This window comes from Lepisosteus oculatus, chromosome 14, assembly GCF_040954835.1.
Source record: "Lepisosteus oculatus isolate fLepOcu1 chromosome 14, fLepOcu1.hap2, whole genome shotgun sequence".
Taxonomy (NCBI): Eukaryota; Metazoa; Chordata; class Actinopteri; order Semionotiformes; family Lepisosteidae; genus Lepisosteus; species Lepisosteus oculatus.
In genome coordinates this window covers 54,051,124-54,078,080 of record NC_090709.1, presented here as the reverse complement: position 1 = coordinate 54,078,080, position 26,957 = coordinate 54,051,124, and the positions used below count along the sequence as shown (strand labels likewise).

Here is a 26,957-nt window from a genome sequence, read left to right as displayed (position 1 = left end):
CATTACAATAGCAACATGTACAAGAATGAATGAGGGTTAAAATGCTGCTGACTGAAAGGTTTGCTACAGCTATAGGTGACTAGGAAGTGTCTCTTTTTTAGATAGACTTTGTGATATCTGGCAGAGTTAACATTTCTAGCTGAGATGTGGAAGATCCCCTGATTAATAATAATTTCAAATTTTAACTTGGTATACCTATGTAATTAAGTCACGGGTTAATGATTGTCAATAAGCAGTACAAAACACACCATATAAGATCACATGAAGACCACAGGGAGACAACATATTACTATGCAATATGGCATATGACTTCTAAGTGGTTAATTCTTCTTTGTGGTTAATTTGTTCATCATGATTTCTTGACCCTGGATAGGCTACAGCTCCTGTGTGACTATAAATTGGAAGAAGTGATTATAAAATGGATGGATGGAGAGATGATTTATTGAAGTCTGCTTTGATGAATTGTTAAAGCTGAAGGCAAAACTGTTTATTAAATTCTTAACATGTTCTTTGAATTGCAAAGCCTCTATTTCACTCCTTCATTAGTCTCTCATTCCACACAGTTCATATACGTTCTAGCATGGAAGAATCAATACGGACTTCTTTTATGACAGAGAAAAGCATGAGATCTTTTTACCTGAGCAGGTGATGTTAGCCACTTCCCGGTCTGTGCAGTCATTCTGACCCCAGGGGGAGGAGGGACACTGCCACAGGGTGGAGTCATGTTTGCGACAGGAGACAAAGTCCAGCCATTTGGGATCCGGGCTCAGCCTAGAGTTTGTCTCTCTGATGGTGCCCTTGTCTCCACAGCCCAGCTGTTTACAGATCACTGCAGCTGTAATGTCCGTCATGGCGTTCTGACACACACTGCCCCAGGTGCCATTGTAGTAAACCTCTACCTGTCCTGAACAGCCTGCAGACAGCCTCAGCTGCTTGTGCTCTGGGAAGAAAGTGAGAAACAGAGAAAGAAATCACTCTTACATAAACAGCTTAACCTTATTTTAATACAACAGTTAAAATTCTCAAAAACAATATTGCTCTACAATATATTTCATATTTAGGTCTGATCTGAAGCATTTATTTCAACATAGAGCCCTCAGAGTCACAAAACTTTTATGGATCAACATTTCCACACCTGTGAAAATAATGGCAAATATAATAATATAATATTTTAAGTTCTCAAAGTCTACATGTTCGTGATTTATTTCATGAAGTGGCACAATCAAATGTTGATATCCATTACAAAACATATATATATATATGTCACGTAGCACTGACAAAAAATATAAATGATCTCCAGAGTGCGTCTGTGCCAAGATTGCCTCCATCATCTGATATTCTTTCTCTCCCCACTCACTCCTGTCAGCACTGTAGGCTCCACATTGACCAAGAGTCCACTTTCACACATTACTCTCCACCTCTTCAGCCCCAGAAGCTTCAGTATGTTTTTCTGAGGTCTAAATGAAATTAGAATTTTTCCCCCAGTTTTAAATCTTCAGCAGATGGAAACATGTTTTCCTCTAGTATTTGTTGTACTTGGCTCTGTCCATTTTTCCTAAGGTCTTAATGATTTCCTAGCCCCTGCTGAAGAGACGCAACACTGCCATGCTTGACTGGTTGGTAGTGTTTACTGGGGTATGTTGGATCTGTGCTTTGTATTTAGATCAAATGTCCAAATTTAGTGTCATCTAACCTCCACACCTTTTGCTGCATTTTGTGTATCCTCAATCAATTTTTTTTGTAAATCTCTTATGGGATTTGAGATGGGTTTTTGAATTATATCCAAACTCCCTATGTTGAGGAACAGGGATATTTTTTGACTCATAGACATTTCCTCCCATTCCAGCCTCTTTTTCAATTTATTCTTTTACACCTTTGCACAGATTTCAAACATAAAAAATTGCTGTCTTACCTGAACACAGGATTCTCACGTCCTCCTTGTGTCCACAGTCGTGCTGTCCCCACCCTGCTGAGGGACATTCCCACAGAGATGACTCGTTCCCCAGACAGCCTACCTCATCCAGCCAGATGGGTCCAGTTCCCTGGCTGAAGGAGGCCAGGACTGGGGCACTGAGGGGCATCCCACACTGGAGCTGGCTGCACACCACCTGAGAGTCTGCCAGGTCCCAGGAGTCATCGCAGACTGTCCCCCAGGAGCCCCTGTGATAAACCTCCAGCCTCCCAGCACAGTCACCTCCTGCCCCAACCAGCCTGAGGGACAGCTGGTCTAGGAGCAGAGAATTAGAGGTCAGGGGTCAGAGATCAGTGCAGTACTAAGAGATCACCATGACCTGCTGTTACAGTACAAGTTGAAGATCAGCTCAGCCCACTAGGCAAAGCAGATACAGTACAAGTACAGTGGTTCTTGACTTTTGATTAATTTAATATATCTAGTACTTGTAACAGACTCCGTGTTGATCATCAGCACTATACCAGATTTGTTACTGTTGTGATCCAATGTTGAGCACAGAGTCAATAGCTTTACAGGTGACAAACTGCTGTATTCAGGTAGATGTGTTTGCTGTAGGTCCCAAAGACCCAGACTGTGTGTGTGAGACACAGAGCAAACTATAAACACACACAAATGCGCAGATTCATCAGGGATTGAACTGAGCAAAAGAGGTCAACACATGAGAGCCCTGTAGATACAGAACAGGGGCTAATTCATACCTGGTGTTTCTGAAAGAGGAACAGCTGAAGAAGGGAAACCTTTCAAACACACAGAGAGAGAAATCAGACTGTGAGCTGTGTGTGAGAGGAGCAATTTAACACCATTCATTAAACTACAATTGAAACGGATAGACAGTCTTCATTCTCTCTTTACCTGCTCCAGGTGAATCTCTGGTCATATTTGATTCTGTAAAAGAAGAAATGAGCTCATTTCAGTCCACAGGAGTGATGGTTCACCAGTGCAGTGTCAGCTGTGTGTGGGGTTGAACTGTACATAACATCTGTAATCATTGATTTTCTGAGACTCACTTTTTCAGCCTCCTGTTTAATAGGGCTCTATTAATTAAACTAATTAAACAGTTCAGGTGTTAATTACAGGATTCTGAGATCCAAGACTTTCTTTCATTTTTAGGACCGTGATCTCAATATAAATATAAAAAAGATTTTTGTCCACAGTAAATTTTTGTACCTAATCATCTGAAAGAAAATGACTATGAAAATGATTACCCCTTTAGGTAATGTTTGAGTTATATATGACAAGATTAAATTATACTCACATGCTTTAAGGAATATATTTTTGCTGGCAGCATGTAACAGAGCAGGTATTCAGTAAACCATGAAGACAGTGTGCTGCTGTGTGTAAGCAAAGAGGGTGTCACTGTGTTTTAAACACCCAATTCTCACCAGAGCATATGACTCCTGCGTCCTGTCCATGAGAGCACACTGCTCTCCCCCATGAGGAAACAGCGCAGTGTGAGAAATGGCTCTCATTGCCCCGGCACTCAAACACATCTGCCCTTACTGGTCCACTGCCCTGTCCAAACCAGGCCTGCCCTGGCACTGCTACAGCCTCCCCACAGCCCAGCTGCTGGCAGAGAACAGTGGCGTCTCTCAGGTCCCAGTAGAGATCACACACTGTGCCCCACTCCCTGTAGAGCCACTGTAACTCCACTCGGCCAGAGCAGGAGTCCGAGCCATTCATCAGCCTGAACCCTGTGTATCCTGCACAGGAGAAACAACAAGAGGAGAAGTGAGACTCCTTGTGAGGGAAAAGAGGTGTGTGTGTGGAACTGGCCACTCTTCTGGGCTCAGTTACCGGTCTATATGAACAGCCAGGAGAAAAAGGGTTTCTGTGTTTGGGCTATAGTTGGAAAGGAGGGAGAGTGAGTAGTTTTCATTAGAAACTGATTGGGTGTTTTACAGGCTAGTGGACTCAGTAGGGCTTGAGAAGATATAACTTCAACTACATCACAGGTGCTGGACAGATGAGCTATATGGTAATTTGTTTTCCAGGCTTAATGGGGTTAAAGTGAGCTGCTGAGTAACAGGACTGTCCAGGTGGACCAGGGCTGTCTGTAGGTGTTGGGAGGTACAGGTTGGGTCCTGATGTCAATTGATTCCCTGAATTGTACTGAATCATATGATTTAGCTTACTGAGAAGTGTTGAATTGCTCAGCTCTACACAGGGCAGCAGCTGATAAACTGCCTGCCCTCTCCTATGCTGACCACACACTTACAGTATCCACACAGAAAACACATGCCCCCAGACTATAACTGGGTACAATTGAAAACATACAAAAACTAAGACATGACTGGACAAGTGAAGTTGCATACAGAATTAATACATAATTAAATTATGGTGGAAGCAAAAATTGGAAATGGAAGCTGCCATTTTGCCTCTTTCCCCTATTTTACATACAAAACACTGTATAGTTTACAGAACCTGAAACTAATTCTCTGTATGACAACAGTGAATAAGAGAAAATACGTTTTCAAACTAGTAACAAACCACACTGCAGTTAGACACAGCAGAGAAAACTAGCCATGCCTTGACATAGTCAACTGCATTGTCAGCCTAAAATGACTGTTAAAAAAGGGTGAGCAGGTATCTTCTTAGCTGTTACTGTCCCAAAGTGTGAATTTGTTGTGAGAGATGTTTTACTTTTGCAAAAACAGCTTCAGATTTTACCTATCAAGGCCTGAGCCTCAGCAGTAACCCTGTGCTCTAATTCTTGTGTTTCTCCACCGATCTCCAAGCAAGAACCATCAGAAGCTATGGAGCTAAATCATAGGTTATAATAGAGAAACTTCTGGCAAGCACAAAATCTTGTAGTCTTGATATGGCCTTATAAAGTACTCAAGGCAAATTGATGCTCTCACCTGAACAAACAATGCTCACATCATTTTTGTGTGTGCAGTTCTGGTGCTGTGTGGTGGAGGTTTGACAGAAGGTCAGATGGGTTTCATTGCCCTGGCATTGGATCTCTTCGGGCCAGACAGGACCCTGCCCCTCTCCAAAGTTAGTTCCACCAAATATGGCTTTAGGAATCCCACAATGCTCTTGCCTACAAATGACTGCTGCATCCTTCCAGTCAAGGTCAGTGTCACACACTGAGCCCCAGGTCAGATCAGGCATGATCTCGACACGCCCAGAGCAGGGGTGACTGCCATTCACCAGCCTCACTCTGTAAAGATCTATATTTAAAAGTAGAAACAGATCTGCCATGAACACTATAAAACTGAAGGGAGTTAAAATAAGATTAAGTAAATATGGAGATAAAAAGCTGTCACAAAAAATAAGCTGTGAGACATTGGTTCTGTGAGTAAGATAAAAGTTGTTTAATGCAGAGGTGAAGCGTGCTGGCTTGTATGTTGAGGTGTGTTGGTGTGTGAGAAGTGAGGTGTGTTGGTGTGTCATGAAGTAAGATCTGATAGTGTGTGTTGATATGAGAAGTTATGAAACAGTGGCATCACTGAGCGGAAAGAAAACTGACTGAATTTATTCAATGAACACAAAAAGGGACAGCAAAAATTTAGTATCATTCATTATTCATTGGTTTAATAATTTATAAACTTTTTATTTCCATCACCTTGTAGAAAGTGACAGAGACAAATGGAGAAGAGCAACCAAAGCAGCTGACCCCAGGACAGTCTGGGACTAAGGCTGTGAAAAAGAAGAAGAAGAAGACCTTGTAGAAAGTGATGATTTGTAAAGGAGGGATTTTACATACAAAGGCTCATGTGCATTGATACTGTATAATGTATAATAAAGTTTACTATATATGCTTAACACCTGAGATCCAGTTCAGTGCTACAATCCAAGTTGTAAAATAATTTGAAGAAAATGGTGACCTGAATGGCTGACCTGACACAAAAAAATAAATTGAGACATATTGGTTCTGTGAGTAAGACAAAAGTTGCTGTTTGCGGAGGTGAAGTGTGCTGGTTTGTATGGTGAGGTGTGTTGGTGTGTGAGAAGTGAGGTGTGTTGGTATATTATTAGCTGAGTTTTATCATTGTGTTATCAATTTGAAGTGAATCTCTCAGCAGAGATGTGTTCAACTCACCATCATAGCAGATGAAAGGGGAAAGGACAGTGCAAAAATTATCATTCCATTTTCCCCTATTACTGTCGTCTAAGAACACAGTAGCACAGTCTTCAGTTCCACCAGCATTGTTGGGTTCACCTCTAGCCCAGTTCTGGAATGACAAGCTCTCCTGGTCTGACCATTTCCAGTCCCCCCTGTAGAGACCGATCCACACTTCATTCCCCTTCGCTGTCTCTTTGATCTTCTCATTCTCCCTCTGGTTCCTCACACTGACCAGGTCTGTGTGCCTCTCTCTACAGAATCTCTGAGCTTCTGGCCAGCTTTTTTGTTCCCAGATCAGAACGTATGTCAGCCCATTGACTGTTTTATCTGAATAGACAAAGAGTGTGTGAATATGTTAACTATTTTTGTAAAATATATGAAAAATCAATACATAATTTTTATTATTCTATAATTTTGTTTTCAAGGATCCTTAAATTCATGTCTTTAATGTTTACAAATTGAAATACTGTCATGGTTAACTCTTCATCTTTCATGTTATTGTCAGATTGTAATATGTCAAAGCTTCTTGCTACAGGTTTCTAAATTTGTGTCCTCTGCCACCAGGAGGGATCATCTCAAAAGTCTGTGACAATTGATGACACAAATATCACCTTAATTCCAACACTGCCAGAGTGTCACACCAGTGTTTAATGTTTGAAGTGGTCTGTCCTAGTCTTTGGATCCTTTCTTGGATTGGAGCTTTTCTTCCTAGGTTTTTCTTAACTTGGTTCTACTCACACAGGTCACTTGATTTTCAAACATGCTCTTCAATCTCTGTCTCCATTAATCATCAGACAATGGAGTATTCAATCTAATTAATTCTGTGTTGAACAAAGGTTAATCAGCAGTTCACTAATCAGCTAAATAAACCAGTTAAATAATCTTTAAAAAAACTATTTCTGTGAAAACTTTCATGTGGGAAGAACCGAAATTAACAAAGGAAGAGGTGGAAGGAGTGAGCTTTGAATGGGTGCATTGTGTCGGTAGGAGGAAACTGGGAAGAAGCCCTGTATTAACCAAACCCTGGCCTGTAGTGGCCCGGTTTTCGAGCTACAAAATGAAGTTGATATTAATGGAAAGAGGAAGAGAGTTAAAAAATAATCATTGATTAACCATCAATTCCCACCAGAAAGTGTGGCCAGAAGGAAAAGGCTGTACTGTACCCCATTATGAAAAGTAACCGGCAACGAGGTGTTAAAGTACGTCTCATTCTAGATAAATTATATGGATGACAAGCTTTTTAAAGATCCAAAAATTACTACATGGCTGTAAGTAGTAAAAGACCATAATCAACGTTTTTTCTTTTATTTTTTTGATAAATGGACTCTTGTAAACATAGGCATGGTTAAGTTAATCAATTTAAATAAAACTGCCTGTAATCTAGACTACATTAAACTGCTCTGGGGTCTCTGGCTAGTCTCATTTTGTCCTAAAATCAATTGGGATTGAAATTTGGGAAGATAGCCTTGCCCTCAGAGTACAATATGTTTCAAGATATGAAATGTAACAATGTCTACAAAATCACTCTTGTGCTTTTTTATGAACATTACTTTTTGAAGCTGTGAAGCTATATTAATAACGGTTAGATTTAGATACTGGTATAATAATTACCTTCGGTGAGTAAAAAGCAAGGTTTTTTTTTTCAGCTTCATGATCAGTAAGGGAAAGGTGGGGGAGGGGGGAAGGGAAGGTTGAAGGAAGGGGAATGGAGGGAGGGGGGTGGGAGCTAGAGACAGCATTTTGGAGGCAACACTTTGGTGGTCTGGATATACAACATTTTAATCTACTCTCTTACTCTTACACTGTATTTTTTATGCTTAATGGATAATTGTCTTAACCTTGTGACATGGAATGTTAAAGGTTAAAATAGTATAACCAAACACAATAAGATATTAAATAGTTTGATGAGGTTAAAAACAAAGAAATTCAATTGAAAACTGAGGATGTGCATCACATGTGTAGATATTCGGCTGGACAGGCTAATGGATCTAGAGTTTCATCAAAAACAGTGGGGTTGCCATTCTTATTCATAAACCTGCTCCCTTTTTACTCAAAAGTAAAATAGAGGATCAGAATGGTAAATTTATTTGTTTAATTGGTAAATGGAACTCCTGGTTAGTGACTTTTGTTAGTGACATGTGCATGGTCCTAATTTAGATGACCCAATATTTATTACAAAGATAGAAGAAAGATAATATAATAAGATAAGATAGAAGAAAGAAATAGTCTCAGAAAGAGACTATACTTTCTTCTCTGATAGACACAAATCCTTTTCCGTAATTGATTATTTCTTTATTTCTCAAAATATCATGCAACACACCAGGGATGCAGTTATTCATCCTAGAACCATCACTGATCATAGTCCTATACAGTTAATACTTTCACTACCTGACGTAATAACACCATTAGGAAGATGGAAAATTAATAACTCCCTACTACAAGAGGCTGATTTTAAAGGCAAGTAGAGTAGTTTATTCAAAATTTTATGGAAACCAATCTAAATTCTGTCTCTGACCCTAATATTATTTGAGAATCACTTAAGTGTTGTTTAAGGGGAGAATTCATTAGAATTGCTACTTTTCATAAAAAGCAAAGGGAGTCAAAAGAAGGTTGCCTACTCATCATAATGAAGGCTAACAGCTCAGACTGAGGTAATCAGATACAATTACAGCTACAATATAATGCGTTATTAAGGATAAAAACAGAGTTTTACATTAAGTAGAGCTCAACTTAACTTCTGTGAAGAGGGGGAAAAAGCAGGGAAAATGCTTGCAGCCAGGTTAAAAAAGAGCTGTACACAATACTACTAGCAGCATCAAGAAAAAGGATGGGTCAATTACCCAAGATCAGAAAGAAAGAAATTAAACCTTTGTTAGTTTCTTTGAAAAATGTATAGTCATCTGAAGCCTCTAGCACAGTGGAAGATATGCAGTTCTTTCTTGCAGATACAGAGCTCCCAAAATTTAGTACAGAAGAAAGAAATATTCTTGAGTCATCTCTCACTCTATCAGAAGTTAAAGAAGCCATTGCTTCCTTTTCTCACAATAAATCACCTGGACCCAATGGATTTACAGCTGAGTTCTACCAGACATTTCAGTCCATAATTAGTCCAATCTTACTGCAAATATTTAATAATATGTGGTTAACAGACAAGACCTCTTTAATAACTCTTGTACAGATGCAGCCATTCAAAATGCACGGTACAAACCTGTAACGCACACAACTACTCACGTTATACCGCGGTACGTGATTGGCTGGCCAAAGTGACGGACAGGGATACTTGTGGTGCATTGGTTGGTAGTGAAAAGATTTAATAACTTACACTCTTTACTATGCATTTTTTTAATCTGTTTAGTATTGAATATTTATATGGAATTTTACAACTAAAGGGAAATTTTAGTAGCTGAGCATAAAAAGAAGAGGAGCATAACGCATCTGATGATCATAAACGATATTAATTTAGGAACATAAACATATTGTGTAAACTGTATATGGCTGGTGTTGGTATTTTAAAGAAAAAATACACACCGGTATTCCACTTTCTCCCTAAACATTTTAAGCATCAAAGTCTTACATGTGGTTATTTTGGAAACCTTTTTACGTGCTCCTTCTGACCATATTAAGTTTATATACTTTGTGAAAAGTGCTAATGTTTTAACCTTTTCTGCGAATACGCTTGTTATCGGAGTAAACAAAAGCATACTTTTAGAATTTGATTAATAGGGAATATAATATGGAATTGTGTATCTAAAGAAATTAATAACAATATAATTATATTCTTAGACAGTAGCTCAACTATTAGTATAATACACTTTCTATGTGTGCTTCAGTTTCACTATTTACCATGTAACTATGTCTGTGATGTGAAGGCTTTAGCGTGTGCATTGTAAGCCTGAGGTCCTCGGGACAAGTCCTACTGTCACCATCACTTTTCTTAACAAATAAACATTTCTTTGAAAAACTAAAATAGCAAATGTTATGGACACAACTGTATATTGACATTTTTTATATTTCTAAATATCACAACTGTTCGAAGCTACCTCATTTATTATTAACAACAAATAATTTGAAGCTGCTACTACTGTCGTTATTACTGATAATAAATATTATCGTCACTATATTGAATTTGTTGGTATTTCTAAATATCACAAAATGTTCAAAGTTAAGTGATTATCATTTTCCATGAATACTTTCACTCGTTATCACAGTAAAAGAAACTTTTCATAATTTAATTATTTAAGCAATAAGGCACTCGAGGCCTGTGCCACAGTTAAAAGGTGTTGTTAGGCCCAACACGATAGTCCCTCGTTGCAACACAACGCAGAAACACAGCCACAAGTAACATTTGCTAGCAAATAGAGGGCATTAGCTAGCCAATATGATAAATAGAGGGGGGAAAAGCAATTGGGGAAAAAAAGACTTGCTGATCTGTTCTACATACCAGGAATAGAACAGAAGCACGTTAAAGCCAGAACCCATGTAAATTACTAAGTTAAAGACTTTGATACATAAAATATTTATGATGAAGGTGGAAGGTTGTGTACTTTTGTCCAACTGAGCAATCTTGCTTTTATAAAATATACCTACTTTTTAATGTATAATGATTAATGTGCTGTAATACACAGTTTAAAATTAAAAGTCTAAAGAGTATACAACTTAAATTTTTAATTGGATAAAGATTTTCCCTCAGCAGTGAACAGGATTTGAAACCTGGTGTTTTCTGGCGACAGCTCAAATGCTGTACATGAGAGGCTAAGCTTTATTAGCTCCATCTGGCAATGATTCCGGATAATAATACCATGACTGCGGTAAAATGCAGTATGATGTGTTATGATGCAACACACCCACCACATTTTACCGCAGCATACCTAGGTCGTTTTGAATGGCTGCATCTGTATACAGTATAAGAAAGGCAAAGATCCATCATTTTGCAGTAGTTACTGCCCAATAAGCTGAATGAACTTGGACAATAAGATTCTAGCTAAAGTACTCGCTAATCAGTTAGGTAAGGTGCTATCAAAAATCCTACATCCCAATCAAACATGATTTATGAAAAATAGATATTCTTCAGATAATACAAGAATGCTGTTTAATGTGATTTATCACACTTAACATAGTAAATCAACACCAGCTATATGCACACTGGATGCTGAGAAGGCCCTTGACGGAGTTGAATGGAAGTACTTATTTAATGTGCTAAAATTGTTTGGTTATGGCCCATATTTTATTAAATGGGTTGGAATCGTATACAGTAGTCCACGGGCATCTATAGTGACTAACAGCTGTATATCCAAACCTTTTTGTTTATATAAAGGCACCAAACAAGGGTGTCCTCTATCACCAAGACTAACTATACTGTCAAGACCAATTAATTGGTCAGTATGGATTCAAGTAGGTGTTAGTAAATTGGGTCATATGATTAGAGATAACAAATTGTTGTCCTTTTCTGAATTATCTCATCAAACATCTCTTCCAGCAAAATAATTTTTAAATTACTCAAAACTTAAAAGTTTACTGTCTTAAACCTTTCCGTTAAGTGGATTAAAACAAGAACTGGATAATTACAGCAATAAACTATTGCAGACTAACATACAGGTGAAGGCTCAGACATTTTACAACCTTCTCAATGCAAGATCAGGCAAGTCTTTTGATAGTTGTGCATCTCAGTAGACAGTTGATCTACTGTATGTGTAGGGTAAGAGGACCTGGGATACTGTTTGGCATAATATTAGTTATCGATTTAGAGCTATACATAACAAACCGCTTCAGTACAAATGTTTCAATAAGTATAACTCTTTTATACCCAAGAAAATTTTTAAAAAATGAAGTGGCATAATACAGGAATGTGTTCCAAATGTAACACACATAAAGTATCACTATTGTACTTATTATGGTATTGTCAGGACCTCCACAGAGGGGAAAGCTCTCAGGCACATAAATATCTCAATTCCACTTACTCCCATTACATGTATCCTTGGTGATTTATCAAAGGTTAAAGAAGTAATTCAATATAAAAATACTTTTTTGACTCTGTATTATTGCTAAAAAAATAATATTGCAAAAATGGGTGGACAGTACAGGATCCTCGTACAAAGAACAGATTAAAGAAGCTGTATTACAAGTTAAATTAGAAATTATTTAATATAATTTACAGGGTAAACTTAATGAGTATAGGAATGTCTGGGGCCCATTAGAGATGTACTTTAATGGCACCGGATGTTAAGAATATTAGTAGGAAGTTTTTGAATTAATATTGTTTTGTGAATTTAAGATTTTTTTGTTATTGTCTAAATAGAACAAAAACAAGAGAGTGAAACAAAATAAAAATAAAGAAGTCATCCAAAGTTGGGGGTTGGAGGTGGGTTAAAAAAATAATTTCTTAAATCAAGTCAGCTCTTTGCTCTTACACTTCACCCAGCACTAGATCATTAACAGCTAGTAACATGTCTAGTCCTTATCTAATGAAGCTCATCTAGTTTGGGATACTACTCTAGAATCAAAACTTGTGTCCTGGACAAAAAAACAGCCAGTTTATTGTTTTCTCCCTCACACTCTGAGATCTCCTCACTGTGTCCTATTGTCAAGAATATTCAACCTGTTTCATCAACACTTCTCTCTTGTCTATGAGGGGAAAGTGTGATCTCCCACTGATATACAAAGCTTAGCTCCTTCAGGTACAAACACCTTCCTAATGCCTCCTTGACTTAGTCACGCAGATCCATTCCTAATGAGCCCTTGCCCTCATTCTCCTGCCAGCCTAGAGCCAAGGTGCGGACTGATGCCTTTCTCCTTCTAGCTGGTCTATTAATTATCCCAGAGGAGTGGGACCATGTAGACATAGCCAGGAATACTTCAGCTCTCTGAGACAGGTTACCTGGACTGAATATGTATGTCATTCATTGTGGCTTCTAATGAAGTATTGTGTGACAAAATAGAAGAGTCAACCATGAGCATAGCGGTGTCAGTCCTTTTAAGGGTACTTAATAATAAACTTAACAATGGCAGGGATGGTTACCTTGATAGCAGATGAAGTATCTGGTGAAACTGCAGGGCATATCGTGCCAAGTACCCTGACTATCCATCGCTGCACAGTCTTCATTCATATTCCCACTATTGTTTGGCTCCCCACTATGCCAATTGCGGAAAAGAGTCTCACCCTCCCTGTAGAAATCACTGCCTGTCAGGGACCACTGCCATTCTACATAAAGTCCTATCCAGGCATAGAATGTCTTCTCTGCATTGCTGAGAAGCCTGTCTAGCTGTTCCCTGCTGTGGATGGAGGCCAGGTCAATATACTTTTCTCTGCAGTAACGCTGAGCATCGGTCCAATTCAGCGGAGTGCTCACAAAGTGATACTGATGTGTGCGACACAAAGAGAGTTTGCAGAGTCCTGGAAATACACAACACAACCCACAAGAGGTTTCAGTCAAGCACTGCAACCACACATAAGTTAGGGTAACATCAGTCGATGAGGTTAGTTTAGGGTGGGAATCAACATTTCCACTTGTCTCATACTGTGTGATGTCAAAGTAACTTCCACATGAAAAATAATTTTGATATTCAATGTTTTGGACAATCAGTTTGTGCAATTTGTTACTCACAGCTATCCCATTTGTCTATAAAAACAACATTGAGTGCACCTTTACCAAATCATTCTTACCAACTGCAGATGACTGGTCATTAACAGAGTTAGCTGGTTCTAATCATGTGACCCTAATGGTATTATGTATAATATTATTCATATTATTTAGCAAAAACACTGTGAAAGGGAGGACAGTAGCAAATTTGTAAAAAGCTACAAACTACAGTGAAGAAACTGGTAACAAAGATCAAGATTTGTAGCAGAAGACACTGACCTGAGAACAGTAGGATGAGAAACACACTCTTCTCCATGCTTCTGGATTTCCAGTCTGGAAATGTATAGAGGAACAAATATATCAAAAACATAGAATGAGAGAAAAACATTAACATTATGACTTCAGAATCGAAACCTACTTCTCTCTAGGTTTACACAGATTAAGTGCATTTGTGTTCTGTCATTACTGGAGATTATGCTGATAGCCAACAGACACTGCTATCACTCAGAGCTGCTGTCCACCTGCTGTCACAAACACTTGAAGGCAACCTGAGAATGGAGGTTTATAGTGTTATAAAAGTGCAAGCAAACGAGACCTAGTAAAGACATTTAACAATGGAAGGAACCGAGTTTTGTTAAGATACTGTACTAAAGGACTGATTGGATAAAAGTAAAACAACTAAAACTATGTCTGGCTTTTTGCAGGGTGAGTTTATTTGTGCAGTAATTAGATAGCTGCATTAACTCAGTTTTCACATCTTCAAGGCACATACAGTGATAAATTATTATTGGTAATGAATTTTTCATGTCAAAGAATATTTTGTGGGCGTACAGTGCATCATGCAAACAGTATTATTTTCTATTTCCTGCATGTTTCACTTTACATAGGGGTTACTCAGGAATCTTTGATTTCCGAGTATGAAAGGCAAAAATAAAACAAAATGCTAAAATCCTGAAATAATGAGTAGTGCTCTGGAATGCGGGGATGACATTATCAGAAATAGCCATTGTGTAATATGAGGAAGAATCTAGTATAGTTCCAATGCTATGTAATGGTCACTTTCAAACACCCACTCATTGTAATAACAGAGGTGACCAGCTGTACTCAGACTATAAAAACTTCCAGCTATGAGAAGTTACACCTTCTTTGAATCTTCTTTAGTGTTCTTAGGAAAATTGAAAATGTTGTCACAAATTCCTTATAGTATACTATATATAATACTCATAGTATACTGTATATATATATAATATCATATATGTATATATAATATTTACAGTATTATCTACATGGATTGTAGTACTATTTTATCTTCAGAAAATAATAAAATTGCTTAGCTTATAGCCTGTTGCAATGTATAAATTGTATGAAAAATGTCTTATACCTTGTTCTTGCACTGTTTATAATTGTTTTGAAGTAAAATATTATGTGTCTGGGGAAAGCACAGTGTTTAATTCCTGTCAAAGCATTTCTTAAATGTAAATAATGGCCCTGGGAATATCTGCACAGCTGCCTGGTTTTATAATATCCTTAAAGAAATAAACATGAAATAAACACCCACTCCACAGTGTACCTGAAAATTCCATTCTACAAATCTTTACATTTGTATTATAAACGCAAAATTTGAAAGCAATCAAGTGTTATTAAAAAGGTAATAAACAACAAATTTAAGATTATTGATATTATGAAGCTAAAAATGAATTTGCATCTTCCCTGACTGCTGGAAAATACATTAAAAAGTCTACTATACTCTTATACAGTAGGTTACATATAAACTATAGCAAATATCTGATTTTCAAATTGAAATGTCTAATATATTCTTTTTATAATTTTTATAATTAAAATCTTAAAAAAATATATAAGAAAAAAATACTTCATATGCATACTATATTGAAAAATTAAATAATTTATATATCACAATATGTTGAATATTCATTGTACATTCACGATTTCTTAAGCCCATTGTGGCTGGTGTGATTGACTCTACACTCAGTTGTCAGGGATCCGGCAGGTAGTTCTCCAGGGATCCGGTGCCATGAATTCTACAGAATGCAGAGGCAAACAATCCAAAATCGTAATTCTGAAGCAAGGTCGATAGGAGAAGCTAGAGATCACTTAACAAGAAAGAGCTGAGACAAACCGAGAAGACAATCCAAAAGGCAAAATCCAAGAGACAAGATCAAAAGGGAAAAGTTAAGCCCAAAAACAGGGAAATCCAACAAGAAAAGAACACTCACTAGAAAACTCTATCTAAAATCTAAAAAATAAAACACCTGCTGGGCACACCGTTATACGATATGATACAATACGTATACCATAGGGTTTTAAAAGATTTCAGATTTGTTTTTAAGTTTGTATTTGTTGTAACTGTTAATACAATGGTGAATATAAATGCAATGTTTATCACCTAATATTGCGAGTCTTATAAATATGCATGAGCTGTATTTAAATGAGTGGTTTTGTAATAAATCACATATACATTTTAATTAATGGCATATTTTGTCTTATGTATTGTTAAGTCACATTATTAGACAGTTTCTATATCCAGGCTGTTGTCACTGTGTTTGAACTCTCTGGACAGTCAGGGCTGCCTAACTTCTCCGGTCTGTGTCCAGTTTCTAAAATCAGGCTGTGGTCACTGAGCTTGTCCTTTCTGGACAGTCAAGTTTGTCTGTAAACAGTTTCTATGTCCAGGCTAAGGCCACTGATCTTGTCCTCTCTGCACAACCATGTCTGTCTGTGTTTCCAGTTTCTAAACACGGGCATTGATCACGGAACTTAAACTTTCTGGACAGTCAGTTCTGTCTGTGTCTATTTGTAGGCTGTTGTCACTGAGCCTGACTGTGGTCAGTGAACTTGTCCTCTCTGGATGGAAAGGACTGTCTATGTCCAGTTTTTATATCCAGGCTGTGGTCACTGAGTTTGTCCTGTCTAAACAGCCATTCAGTCTGTGTCCAGTTTCTATGTCCAGGCTGTGATATTTGATCTTCTCCTCTCTGGACAGTTAGGTCTGCCTGTGTCCAGGTTCAATTTCCATACTGTGGTCATTGAGGTTGTCCTCTCTGGATGGAAAGGTCTGTCTGTGTCCAGTTTCAATGTCCAGACAGTGGTCCCTGAGGTTTTCCTTTCTGGATAGCCAGATCTGTCTATTTCATTTATATGCACAGACTGTGGTCACTAAGCCTGTGTTCTCTGGACCTGGACAGTTAGGTCTCTCAGTGTCTACAGATGCAGCCATTCAAAGTGCGAGGGTCAATAGTGTGAGGGTCTTCAGCTCAAAATGAAAAGCTAAAGTGTAATGTAGGCTCTGAATGGGTTAAACTTGGACTTGCCAGTGTGGTGATGTCACTGCCTTTCAAATGAAATCCTGCTTGAAACTAAAAATTAGACACAAGAAGAGTATTATTGGACAATGCTGTGAGGCTCTGGTGAAATTTTTCTGTGAACTGAAGAGTTAAAGTGTAAAGTGTCTCCTCCTTAAACTTGTTAATGCAACATGGAAGATATTACTGTATTAATGATGTAGCGCTTCTGGGATCAAGTGGGTTTGCGCCCTACACCCTGCGGTACCACTATGTACATACAGTACGAACATGTTGTGATATTTAGAAATATAAAAAATGTCAATACAGTGTCCATAATATTTGCTATTTTCGTTTTTCAAAGAAATGTTTATTTGTTAAAAGAAAACTCATGGCAATAACTGGATTTGAACACCTGACCTCAGGGGTATAAGTCAGTCACTTAAACCATCATGCCACTGATGTTTTACACACTGACACAGCAGTACACATATCAATAGAAAGTCTTATACTACTTTTTGTGCAACAGTACATGAATATAATTATATCATTATTAATTTATTTAGATACGCAATTCCATATTATATTTCCTATTAATCAAATTCTAAAAGTATGCTTTTGTCTACTCCGATAATGAGCATATTTGCAGAAAAGGTTAAAATGATCACTTTTCACAAAGTATATAAACGTACAGTAATATGGTCAGAAGGAGCACGTAAAACCATTTCCGAAATAACCACATATAAGACTCTGATGCTTAAAATGTTTAGGGAGAAATGAAATACTGGTGTTTATTTTTTCTTTAAACTACCAAGACCAGCCATCTACAGTACAGTTTACATACAATAATATGTTTATGTTCCTAAATTAATATCTTTTATGAGTATGTGAAAGGAATGGTGAGTCTGAGATTCTCAAGAATTACTTTGCATGATTGGGAACAAATGCAAAATGCTGTGGTGTTACTTTTTGTCAATGAAAAAATAAAGTATTTTCGTTTACAAAGACGGTTGCAAAGAATGTGGACCAGGGTAATACTTTTAGTTTACAGCTTGTCCAAGGTCATTCATTATTAATACTATTAGTAATATCTTTGGTAAAGACTTTGATGCATACAATATTTCTGCGTAATTAAAATATTTATGATAAAGGAGGTAGGTTGTGTACTTGTGTCGAACTGAGCAATCTTGCTTTCATAAAATATACCAACTTTTTTCACGTATAATGATTAACATGCTGTAACACACAGTTTAAATTTTAAAGTCTAAAGGGTATACAACTTAAATTCTTAATTGAATAAATATTATCCCTCAGCAGTGATCGGGATTCAAAACTGGGTGTTTTCTGGTGACAGCTCAAATGCTGTTTATGAGAGGTTAAGCTTTATTAGCTCCACCTGGCAGTTTTACAAGGTGATTCCAGATACTATTAACATAATCTAATTTGCATACAGTATGATGCGGTATAACCTGAAACGTATTTAGATGTGACAAACCCACCGCATTGTACCACACCATACCCCGCATTGTACCACTCGTTTTGAATGGCTGCATCTGTATAATGACATGCTAAAGGAACTGAATCTCTGTCTTAAGGAATATTGTTCACTGGCAGCCTAAAGACACTGAATCACTTTAGTCTGGGACACAGAATACAACAAGTAGATCGTATATGAGTATATTAGAACCTCAAAACCATAGAGGCAGTCAACTCATACAATTTCTTCACAACAAACAATGACACATAAACCCAAGGGTGTGTGTATCGCATTTAAAACTAAGATGAGGCAGTTTCTTAAAAATGACAAGAGTGGACACCATGCCATGAATAAGAATGACATGTCAAAATTTGACAAGATCTGTTTTCCTCTTACTGCTTTTCTCCTATGCTTACTTATCTTTAATGCCGATTAATTAACTGTGCAGTTTACCATGTTTTACATGTAGTGCATTTCTACTGACATCCAACACAAGTCTATCAGTGGATTTTAACCTTTAAATCTTTACTACAAGGTCTGGTTTACTTTTTTAAATGTGAACAAAGGTATCAGTCTGCCTTTTCATACCACAGCTTGTTTTATAATCAAAAGAGTAGCTAAACTGAAACAATAATTAAAAGCAAAAACATGGCGTAAATTGAATGGTATAAATTTTTTTGTATTTTATAGCAAGGAGTGGTTGTCTGAACTGTGTTTGCACTGGGCTATAATAAGAAAGAATGTTGAAATATTCTTTGTGTGAAAACTTTGTTTTGCCTTCCAGGACTTCATTGTAAACTGTTCTCTTGTGTTTTAAGGAAAAAAAAACTGTCTGGATAGCTCCTAATAGTAATATAAATAATGTTATAATTACTGATATACATTTAGTTCATATATATATAGTTGCTAATTGTATATAATTAGTATTATCAGCAATAGCTACAAAATACTGTGAAAAGAGCAAAGAGCTAGAACACAATAAAGCAATGTTGAATTATTATTTTATATATAACACATAAAGTCAAATGAAATACATTTGTCAATATAAAATGTATAGTTGCATGTTGTGTAATATTTTGATATCTTGCTATTAAGTTAAATCTGTATTATCTTTAAGTAGTGCAGTTGAAATTTAACACCTCTTGTAGAGTTCTTGTAGAGCTGCAACACACAAATCATTTCACAATTTACTCAAACTGTACACATTTGAATATATTAAATCATTGTCTGCCTTAATTTAAACCCAGAACTCTACACAAAGATCAAATTCTACATTAACTGTAGTAGTATCTTTAATTGAAAGAATAGCGAGTAGAACATCAGAATTTCCTAAAACTAGCAATATTCTTCTATTATTTTGAGCTCTTCTGATTTTTTTTGTATTTGTTTTGTGTCTCTAAAATGACTTTTAGAGTCACACTCAGAAAATTAAAATGGAAATAAACAAAGTATCTGTCTTATCTACTGTCACTGTTTCAAATAATGTGGACGTTCACCCTGATTCTCTATTTAATTTTACTTCAATAATTTAAGAGGCTTTACCCAAAAGCACACAGACAGTAATACATCAAATGTATCCTTAAAAATGGAACACCAACCACCTTTGACACAACCTCTGGAGCTTATCATCCTGACTGCCTGTCTGAAACAGAATCAGTGCCTCCTTCTGACCAAGCTCAGAGGTCAAATAATAGTGGAACACTTACTAGCAAGAGAGAAGATGGACAGGCAGCTCTCCGTTGTCATCAGGAGAGAGTGCAGCTGAGACCCCTGTCTTCACCCCTGAGCCCACAGGGCAACTGAGCTGCTCCTCCGCACCCCAGACCCCCAGTAACAACACAGCCCCCCACCCCGCCAATCACACACAGCACTGCCTTTTCAGACTGACAGCAGGAACCTCTCACACAGGCGGGACGGCCAATCACACAGGGCCCTTTCAGTCTTCTCCATATATATCAGAGACACATCACTGTTTCCTCTCCCTGAAGACACTCCCAGCAGCGCGGAGGAGAGGAGAGACAGGAGCAGCTCTGTGTCTCACTGGAGGAAACACAGATATAGATACAGACAGCAGGGCTGCAGGTGCTGCAGGGGCAGGAAGAGATCAGATATTAAACTAAGAAAAAATTGTAGACAAGTATTATATTTTTAAATCAGTATCAAGATAATTAATTATGCATATATGGTCCTGTAATTCCTGCTGTCTGTATCAGGAAGTGTCTAGTGACTGATGTCCAGAATGTGGTCCTATGTGCCTTGCTGTCTGTGTCAGGCAGTGTCCAATGACTGGTGTCCTGCAGTGACTCACAGAGTTGTTGTGTCTCCAGACAGTACATGTCTTCTGGTCCTCTTCAAGGGCAGTGTGAGGAGAGCCTGTGCTCAAGGTGGCAGTGAGGTCATTCAGGTCAGCACAGGAATCCGGAGTCAAGGTGGACTGAATAAGAACTGGCTGTCCTGTGACTGTGATCAATAATTTAAATGAAAAAGAAAGAAAAGCTCAGCAGTGATTGTCCCCTATGTACTGAGCCTGTTGGACAGCAGCTCTTCCAGTTGAGTCCCTCAGACCCTGAGTCTGTCCCTGCGCAGCTCCAGTCCACACAGATGTTCCAGCCCCTCCAGCTGTGACCCCAGTGTCTCTCTGTGTGGAGCCGACTGCATGACTGAGACTCTCTAACAGCACAGTGGAGCTGAACTGATACTGATACCCTGATACACCCCAGTCTGAACAGTGTGAGGGCACAGCTCACATCCTCTTCCTTATTATTATAGGAAGTAGGAGCAGTAGGAGCAGCAGTAAAATATTAGTAGTAGCAGTAGTATCAGTGGCAGCAGCAGTTGTGGTAGCAGTAGTACCAGAATGGAGGCTGACTCTCAGAGCCCAGTGTCAGTATGAGGAGAAGCTCTCAGACCTGACTCCTGCCAGAGCCTCTGAGCCTGAGTGGCCATGAGCCCTGAGCTCCTCAGCAGCTGAGAAAAGCCTCCTGTCTCCTGAGGTCACAGTGTGGTTGAACACCTGCGCTGTCTTCCTGCTCCTTCTCTTCTCTCTCCCCTTTCCTGTCTCTCTCGCTGTGCATGCTCTTATCTGTCCATCTCTCTCTCCTCTTCTCTCAGTCTGACAGTCTGTGCAAAGTATCTGAAGGGGATGTTACATTGCTTGGCAAAGAAAAAGACTTCTCAGAGGCAGAATAATAAAAAAAGCTTTATCTCCTCTCAGTCAGATTCACAGCTCAGACTCACACACAGAGCTCTGGGACCCTCAGTACTTTACACAAACTCCTACCTCCTGAGCAGACAGAAGCTCATCTCCATACTGTTCTCTATCCTGACAATCAAGAACCAGAGGACATTGTGACAATCAGTGCTGCTACATGAACAATATCAGACAGAACAGCCTGGACTCAGGTCACATCTCCCCCTTTACTCCTTCCTCACAGCCTCTCAGAGACAGAGAAGAGCGCCTGGTTCTCCTCTCTGTGAACTGGGCTCAGGGGTCACTGATCTGGCAGCTGTGAGCTCTGTTCCAGGTCAGGAGCAAGAAGCTTCTATTAACCCTTTCCAGGACCTCCAGCCCTTCAGTATTACTGCCCTGATTCATTGTCTTTACTGTAAGTCAGCCTCCATCCCTCTGTCAGAAGTGTTTTACTGAAAATTGAGCAATATGTGATTATCTCTTATTATTATTTTTACTGATTTAATGAACAGCAGTATTGCTTCTCTTATAAATGTAATATGATTAGCAGCAGCAGACTGATGGTCTTGTCTACAATAGTGAGTAGTTGACCAGTCTGTACCTCTGAGCAGTGAGACTCAGATCACACAGAAGACCTGTCTGTGTGTGATTCCACACCAGCCCTGGGATTCAGCGTCTCCCACATGTCTCTCACGGAGTAACTGTATAAATATACAGTTAAAGAGAGTCTGATAACAGTTAAACAGTTAAATAAATAATCAAACTGTCAGCTTGAGTGGAAATAAAACCAGGAGATGCTTTTCAACCTCCAGGATCAGGAGTCTGATCCTCCTTGCTTCTATTCTGTGGAGATTCATGTAAAACGCTTAAAAGCGATTATTACAGGGACTTGTGCCCTTTCTCTTCTGCTCTACGGGAGTAAACTATACAACGCATTAGTCTGTGAAATAAACTATTTTTTTGGTTAAATGAATTTCATTTCTCGGTTTGTCGCTCTCCTTCTCCAACTGTATGATTCGCTTCTCTTCACAGCCCGTTGTGTTTTAGAGATATTATATCTGTAAGAAAAGCCCCCCGGGATCCGGACAGGAGTCTCCTCCAGCGGAGACGCGCTCTGCTCTGTCAGAAAGACCGCTGTGACATCACAGACACCAGCCAGAGCGCCGGGATCAGAGAGCGAGACCGCGGGAGGGAACGGGGGGAGAATTATTGATCACTTATGTATCGACAACCAATTAATTCAACTGAAGGACCATAGAATAATCGATTAACTTCACTGATTGGTGAGTACTGATTCTTTTCTTGACCCTGTTTAAATATCTAGGAAACAGTCAATAAAGACTGTATCGATCAATTACTATAGTGCGTTTAATGTTAATAATGTTCAATCTGAAAGTAAACAATGATTATTCATATTATTATTTAGATAACTGTATCCGAGATCTAGAAAATTATATTCCAAGTTGATAAATGTATGTAGTAACAGTTAATTGCATTTTTCCAGTGTTTATAAACCATAAGTATATATATATAGTGGCACGTCACTGTGCGCGTCTAGGTGTCTAGCCTTCGTCACAAAGAGCGATGTGACGTCATGGGTAGCGACTACTACTAGTGTATTCATGTTAATATTAGTGAGAGTACAACTGGTAGTTTTAATGCTACTGTTCATGTGAGTATTAATGGCAATAGCGCTACTGATAGTTTTAGTTTTAATGTTCATATTCATGTTAATATTAATTATAACTATCTTGTTACTGTTAGAGTATTAACAGTAGTAGTAGTGTTAGTTTTAGTGATAGCATTACTTTTATTATTAATAGTTTGTGTCAGTGTTAGTGATGTTACTGTTGTAAGTAACATGAGTAGTATTTGTGTTAGTGTTAGTTATCATGTATCTGTAGTTAAATGTGTATGTGGTGTCTGTGCATGTGTGGGTGTGTGTCTGTAAGTGTGTGATATCTGTCATTTTGTGGGTGTGTGTCTGTGAGTGTGTGGATGTGTGTCTGTGAGCCTGTTGTGTCTGTTAGTGTGTAAGCATGTGGGGTCTCTGAGTGTGTGGTGTCTGTAAATCTGTGTCTGTGAGTATGTGTAGTGTCTACTTGTTTCTGTGAATGCATGCCTGTAAATGTGTGTGTCTGTGAGTGTATGGTGTCTGTCATTGTGTAGTTGTATATTTGAAAGTGTATGTGTGGGTATGTCTGTTAGTGTGTGTAGTGTCTATGTGTCTATGTGAGTATTTAATGAAGATAGTGTTACTGATAGTTTTAGTATTAATGCTTGTATTCATATTAATATTACTGATAATTATACTGTTAGTGTCAGAGTATTAACACTCATCATCATGTTAGTTTTCATGACAGTATTACTGTTACCATAAGTTTTATTAATCTAGTAGTAGTTTGTGTCAGTGTTAGTAACAATGATAGTGTATGTTTGGTGATAGTGTTACTGTTGTAATATTAGCAGTATCTGCATTAGTGTTAGTTATAGTGTATCTGTACCTAAGAGTGTATGCGGTGTCTATGTATGTATATAGTGTCTATGTGTGTGTCTGTGAATGTGTATGAGTAAGTGTGTGGGTGTGTATCTGTGAGAGTCTGATTGAGTGTCTGTGAGTGTAAATGTGTGTGAGTGTGTAAGTGTATATCTGTCAGTGTGTGTGAAAGTGTGTGTAGGTGAGCTTGGGCTCCACTGGTGTATCTGACAGTAGTGACCCATCAACAGGTGTTGAAGTCCAGAGCAGCTTGTGAATAGTAACACTTTCTAGAGTCCAGACCACATCCAGTGAGCTGTGAGTCCTCTGTTTTTATCACTATCAGTAGTAATGACAGTAGTAATTCCCACGTGAATCATTATTAACCAAAACAGCCATCAGAAAATATCGCCTTTGGAATAATGTCACAGATTTTCTTTAGTGACAGGACATTTGAGTGCCTGTTGCAATAAGTGCAACAAACCATTTCTTTCCAATATTTTCTTTTTTGGTTATTTATCACATATGAAAACATGAATATTTTACCTGCAAAGTCACAATGAAACTGCTATGGCGAATTAACTTTTTATGGGTGGAAAATGTTCAAAAGGCTTAATGGCTCCACAGGAGGCTTTAAATCACAACCTCATCATGACTCTACTGTACACAGCTGTGTAAATACTGCACACTGACCAATTGTACCACTGGCTCTCTGTAAGGTAAGCCCCTACACAGATTGTAAAACTAGCACAAATGAGGGTGAAACATGGGGTTTTGGCTGTGGATCCATCTCCACATGGGGGAAAGGGACAGTAAAATAATAAGGAAAATACAAGAGAAGAAACTGAGATATATGTGCTCACAGCAAAGAAGGAAGAGGTGGTCAGACAAGCAAAATAGCAACAGTTGTGGATAGTGTGAAGCGACTGTTTTGTGTCAATCAGCACATGCATTTATCTTCATGTGCCTTAAGCTGTGCAATTTGTATGGTTGTTGAATGAGATTGGTTTCTTCACAAGCCCGGTCAATTGCCAGTGGAGAGCTTTCTGACGCACTCCTTCATGAAGACTCTCTTTAAGATGATCACACCTTTCGTTGTCAAGTCACCTCCTTTCCATACAATAGTAGCACCAACACTAAGAGAAAGGATGAGAAATGACTTTTATCAAGTGATTGCAGTGTTTGTTTGACTGAGGATCCTTGTGTGCTGAACTGGCCTCTGGAGAAGTGTAGTGCAGTAAAAGAGAAGGTCTGTGTCACTCAAGACTGCAACAGCACAGAACAATACAATTACAATACTTTTATGAGAGTAAATATTACTGGTACATCACAGTTCTTATAATGGTTAAAACAGGAGCACCTTCTCCACATTTTTGACTAAAGTATTTAAACAGCAAGAAATACTATCACTATGCAATTCATTAATGCAATTGAGGTCCTCTAAATGTTCTAGTCTGATGAAACAATGTTTAGAATTAGGTGACAATATCGGAATCCATTCAAATGCACAAGATTCATTTTCAGCTACAAAAATGCGCTTGAAAATATTTTACAAGAAAGAAACCTTACATTCACCTACATAAACATTCACCCTCTATGTTAGCAGAGAACAGTAGGACAGATAGTTAGTGTCACTGGACACTGCATCACAGAGGCTGATCTCTTCTCCCTCATTATGCAGGCTTACCCACTCATGATGAATTTGTCCTCCAGCGGTAGTTTCCTGCCATCACTGACTCAGACATGACATTCATGTACCTTAATTGTACCTGGCACTGCATTACAATAATTTGATCAAAACAACTGATGAACAAACAATAATCAAATATGTATCTCTTTCTTTAAGTAGTTAAAGACTTTGTCCAAAAAAGAAGCATTTATTCCTTTCCTCTCCTACCAGCCTTTACAAGTCACCCAGTTTTCTCTGAGCCAGTGTGAGGTCTTACTCTCTCTCTCTTTTCTCTCTCTCTCGGGTGCACGGGCAGTGTGTTGGCTCACGCTGTTGGCGGACGGGGGCGCGGGAGAGCCAGGCTAGCAGGTGGTGACGGAGAAGACAAATAATGGCTTTAACTTGCTTTAGCTCTGCAAGTCTGAGTTCTTGTGTCCGTCCTATCCAAACCCGAAAGTATTACAATATGTATCTGTATAGCAGGTGGTGTACAGCTTTTTAGCATAGATTACACTTTTCTAAAACATATTTAAAAAATAAAAAGGATTACAATCTAATCCTTCCACGTTTGATCCCAAAATCCCAAGAAAAATAAATCTAAACGGGGAGAAAGCTATGCTGAAAGTTTATTAAGATACCTAGAAGACAAAGATACTGTATCAATTTATGTTGCATTTGTCTGATTACAATTAAAAAAACACATAGAATTAAACACGCGTTTGTGATTTAAATCAAAACGCGATTTAAATCAATAAAAATGTTTTCTTTAGATACGCGATTCCATATTATATTAGCAGAAAAGCTTATAACTACCACTTTTTTACACGCTATTTCACGTTAGTTAAAGATGTGTATTTTACATGTGTATTTTTTCTTTAAAGTACCGATTCCCGGAATCTGACTGGCTGACACCCTTCTGAAGTGGTTCCATAATATCTGGTATACGGAAAAGAAAGCGTTGATAAAAAAAGCCTGGATTCTCATGTATCTGATACAAGTATCTTTTAATACAGTCTTTGCTGTGCTCTTGAGGATCCTTGTGATATTTTGAGCTCTGGTTGAATGATAAGTGTCGCAGTTCAAATAATTTTCCTAGTTAGAAATTATGAAACGCTCTGTTAAAAGCAAGGGAGTTTTTATGTCCGTTGCAGTAAAAGAAAATGCCTGACAAAGTATGGCTTGGACAGATTCCAAGTGCTTGTACAAATGTGCTAAAGAAATTATACTT

The 26,957-nt window shown here is 38.2% G+C and overlaps 1 protein-coding gene across 1 annotated transcript in view; it reads right to left on the bottom strand.

Moving 5' to 3' along the window:
* Positions 1 to 26,957, bottom strand: part of LOC138242664 (antigen WC1.1-like) — a 43,898-nt gene that overhangs the window by 9,004 nt on the left and 7,937 nt on the right. Inside the window, exons 2-4 of the mRNA XM_069198218.1 lie at positions 3,473 to 3,672; positions 1,913 to 2,222; positions 638 to 940 (exon numbers count right to left, since the gene is read on the bottom strand). Coding sequence (XP_069054319.1) covers positions 638 to 940; positions 1,913 to 2,222; positions 3,473 to 3,672 — 813 coding nt within the window. The remainder of the gene's footprint in view (positions 1 to 637; positions 941 to 1,912; positions 2,223 to 3,472; positions 3,673 to 26,957) is intronic.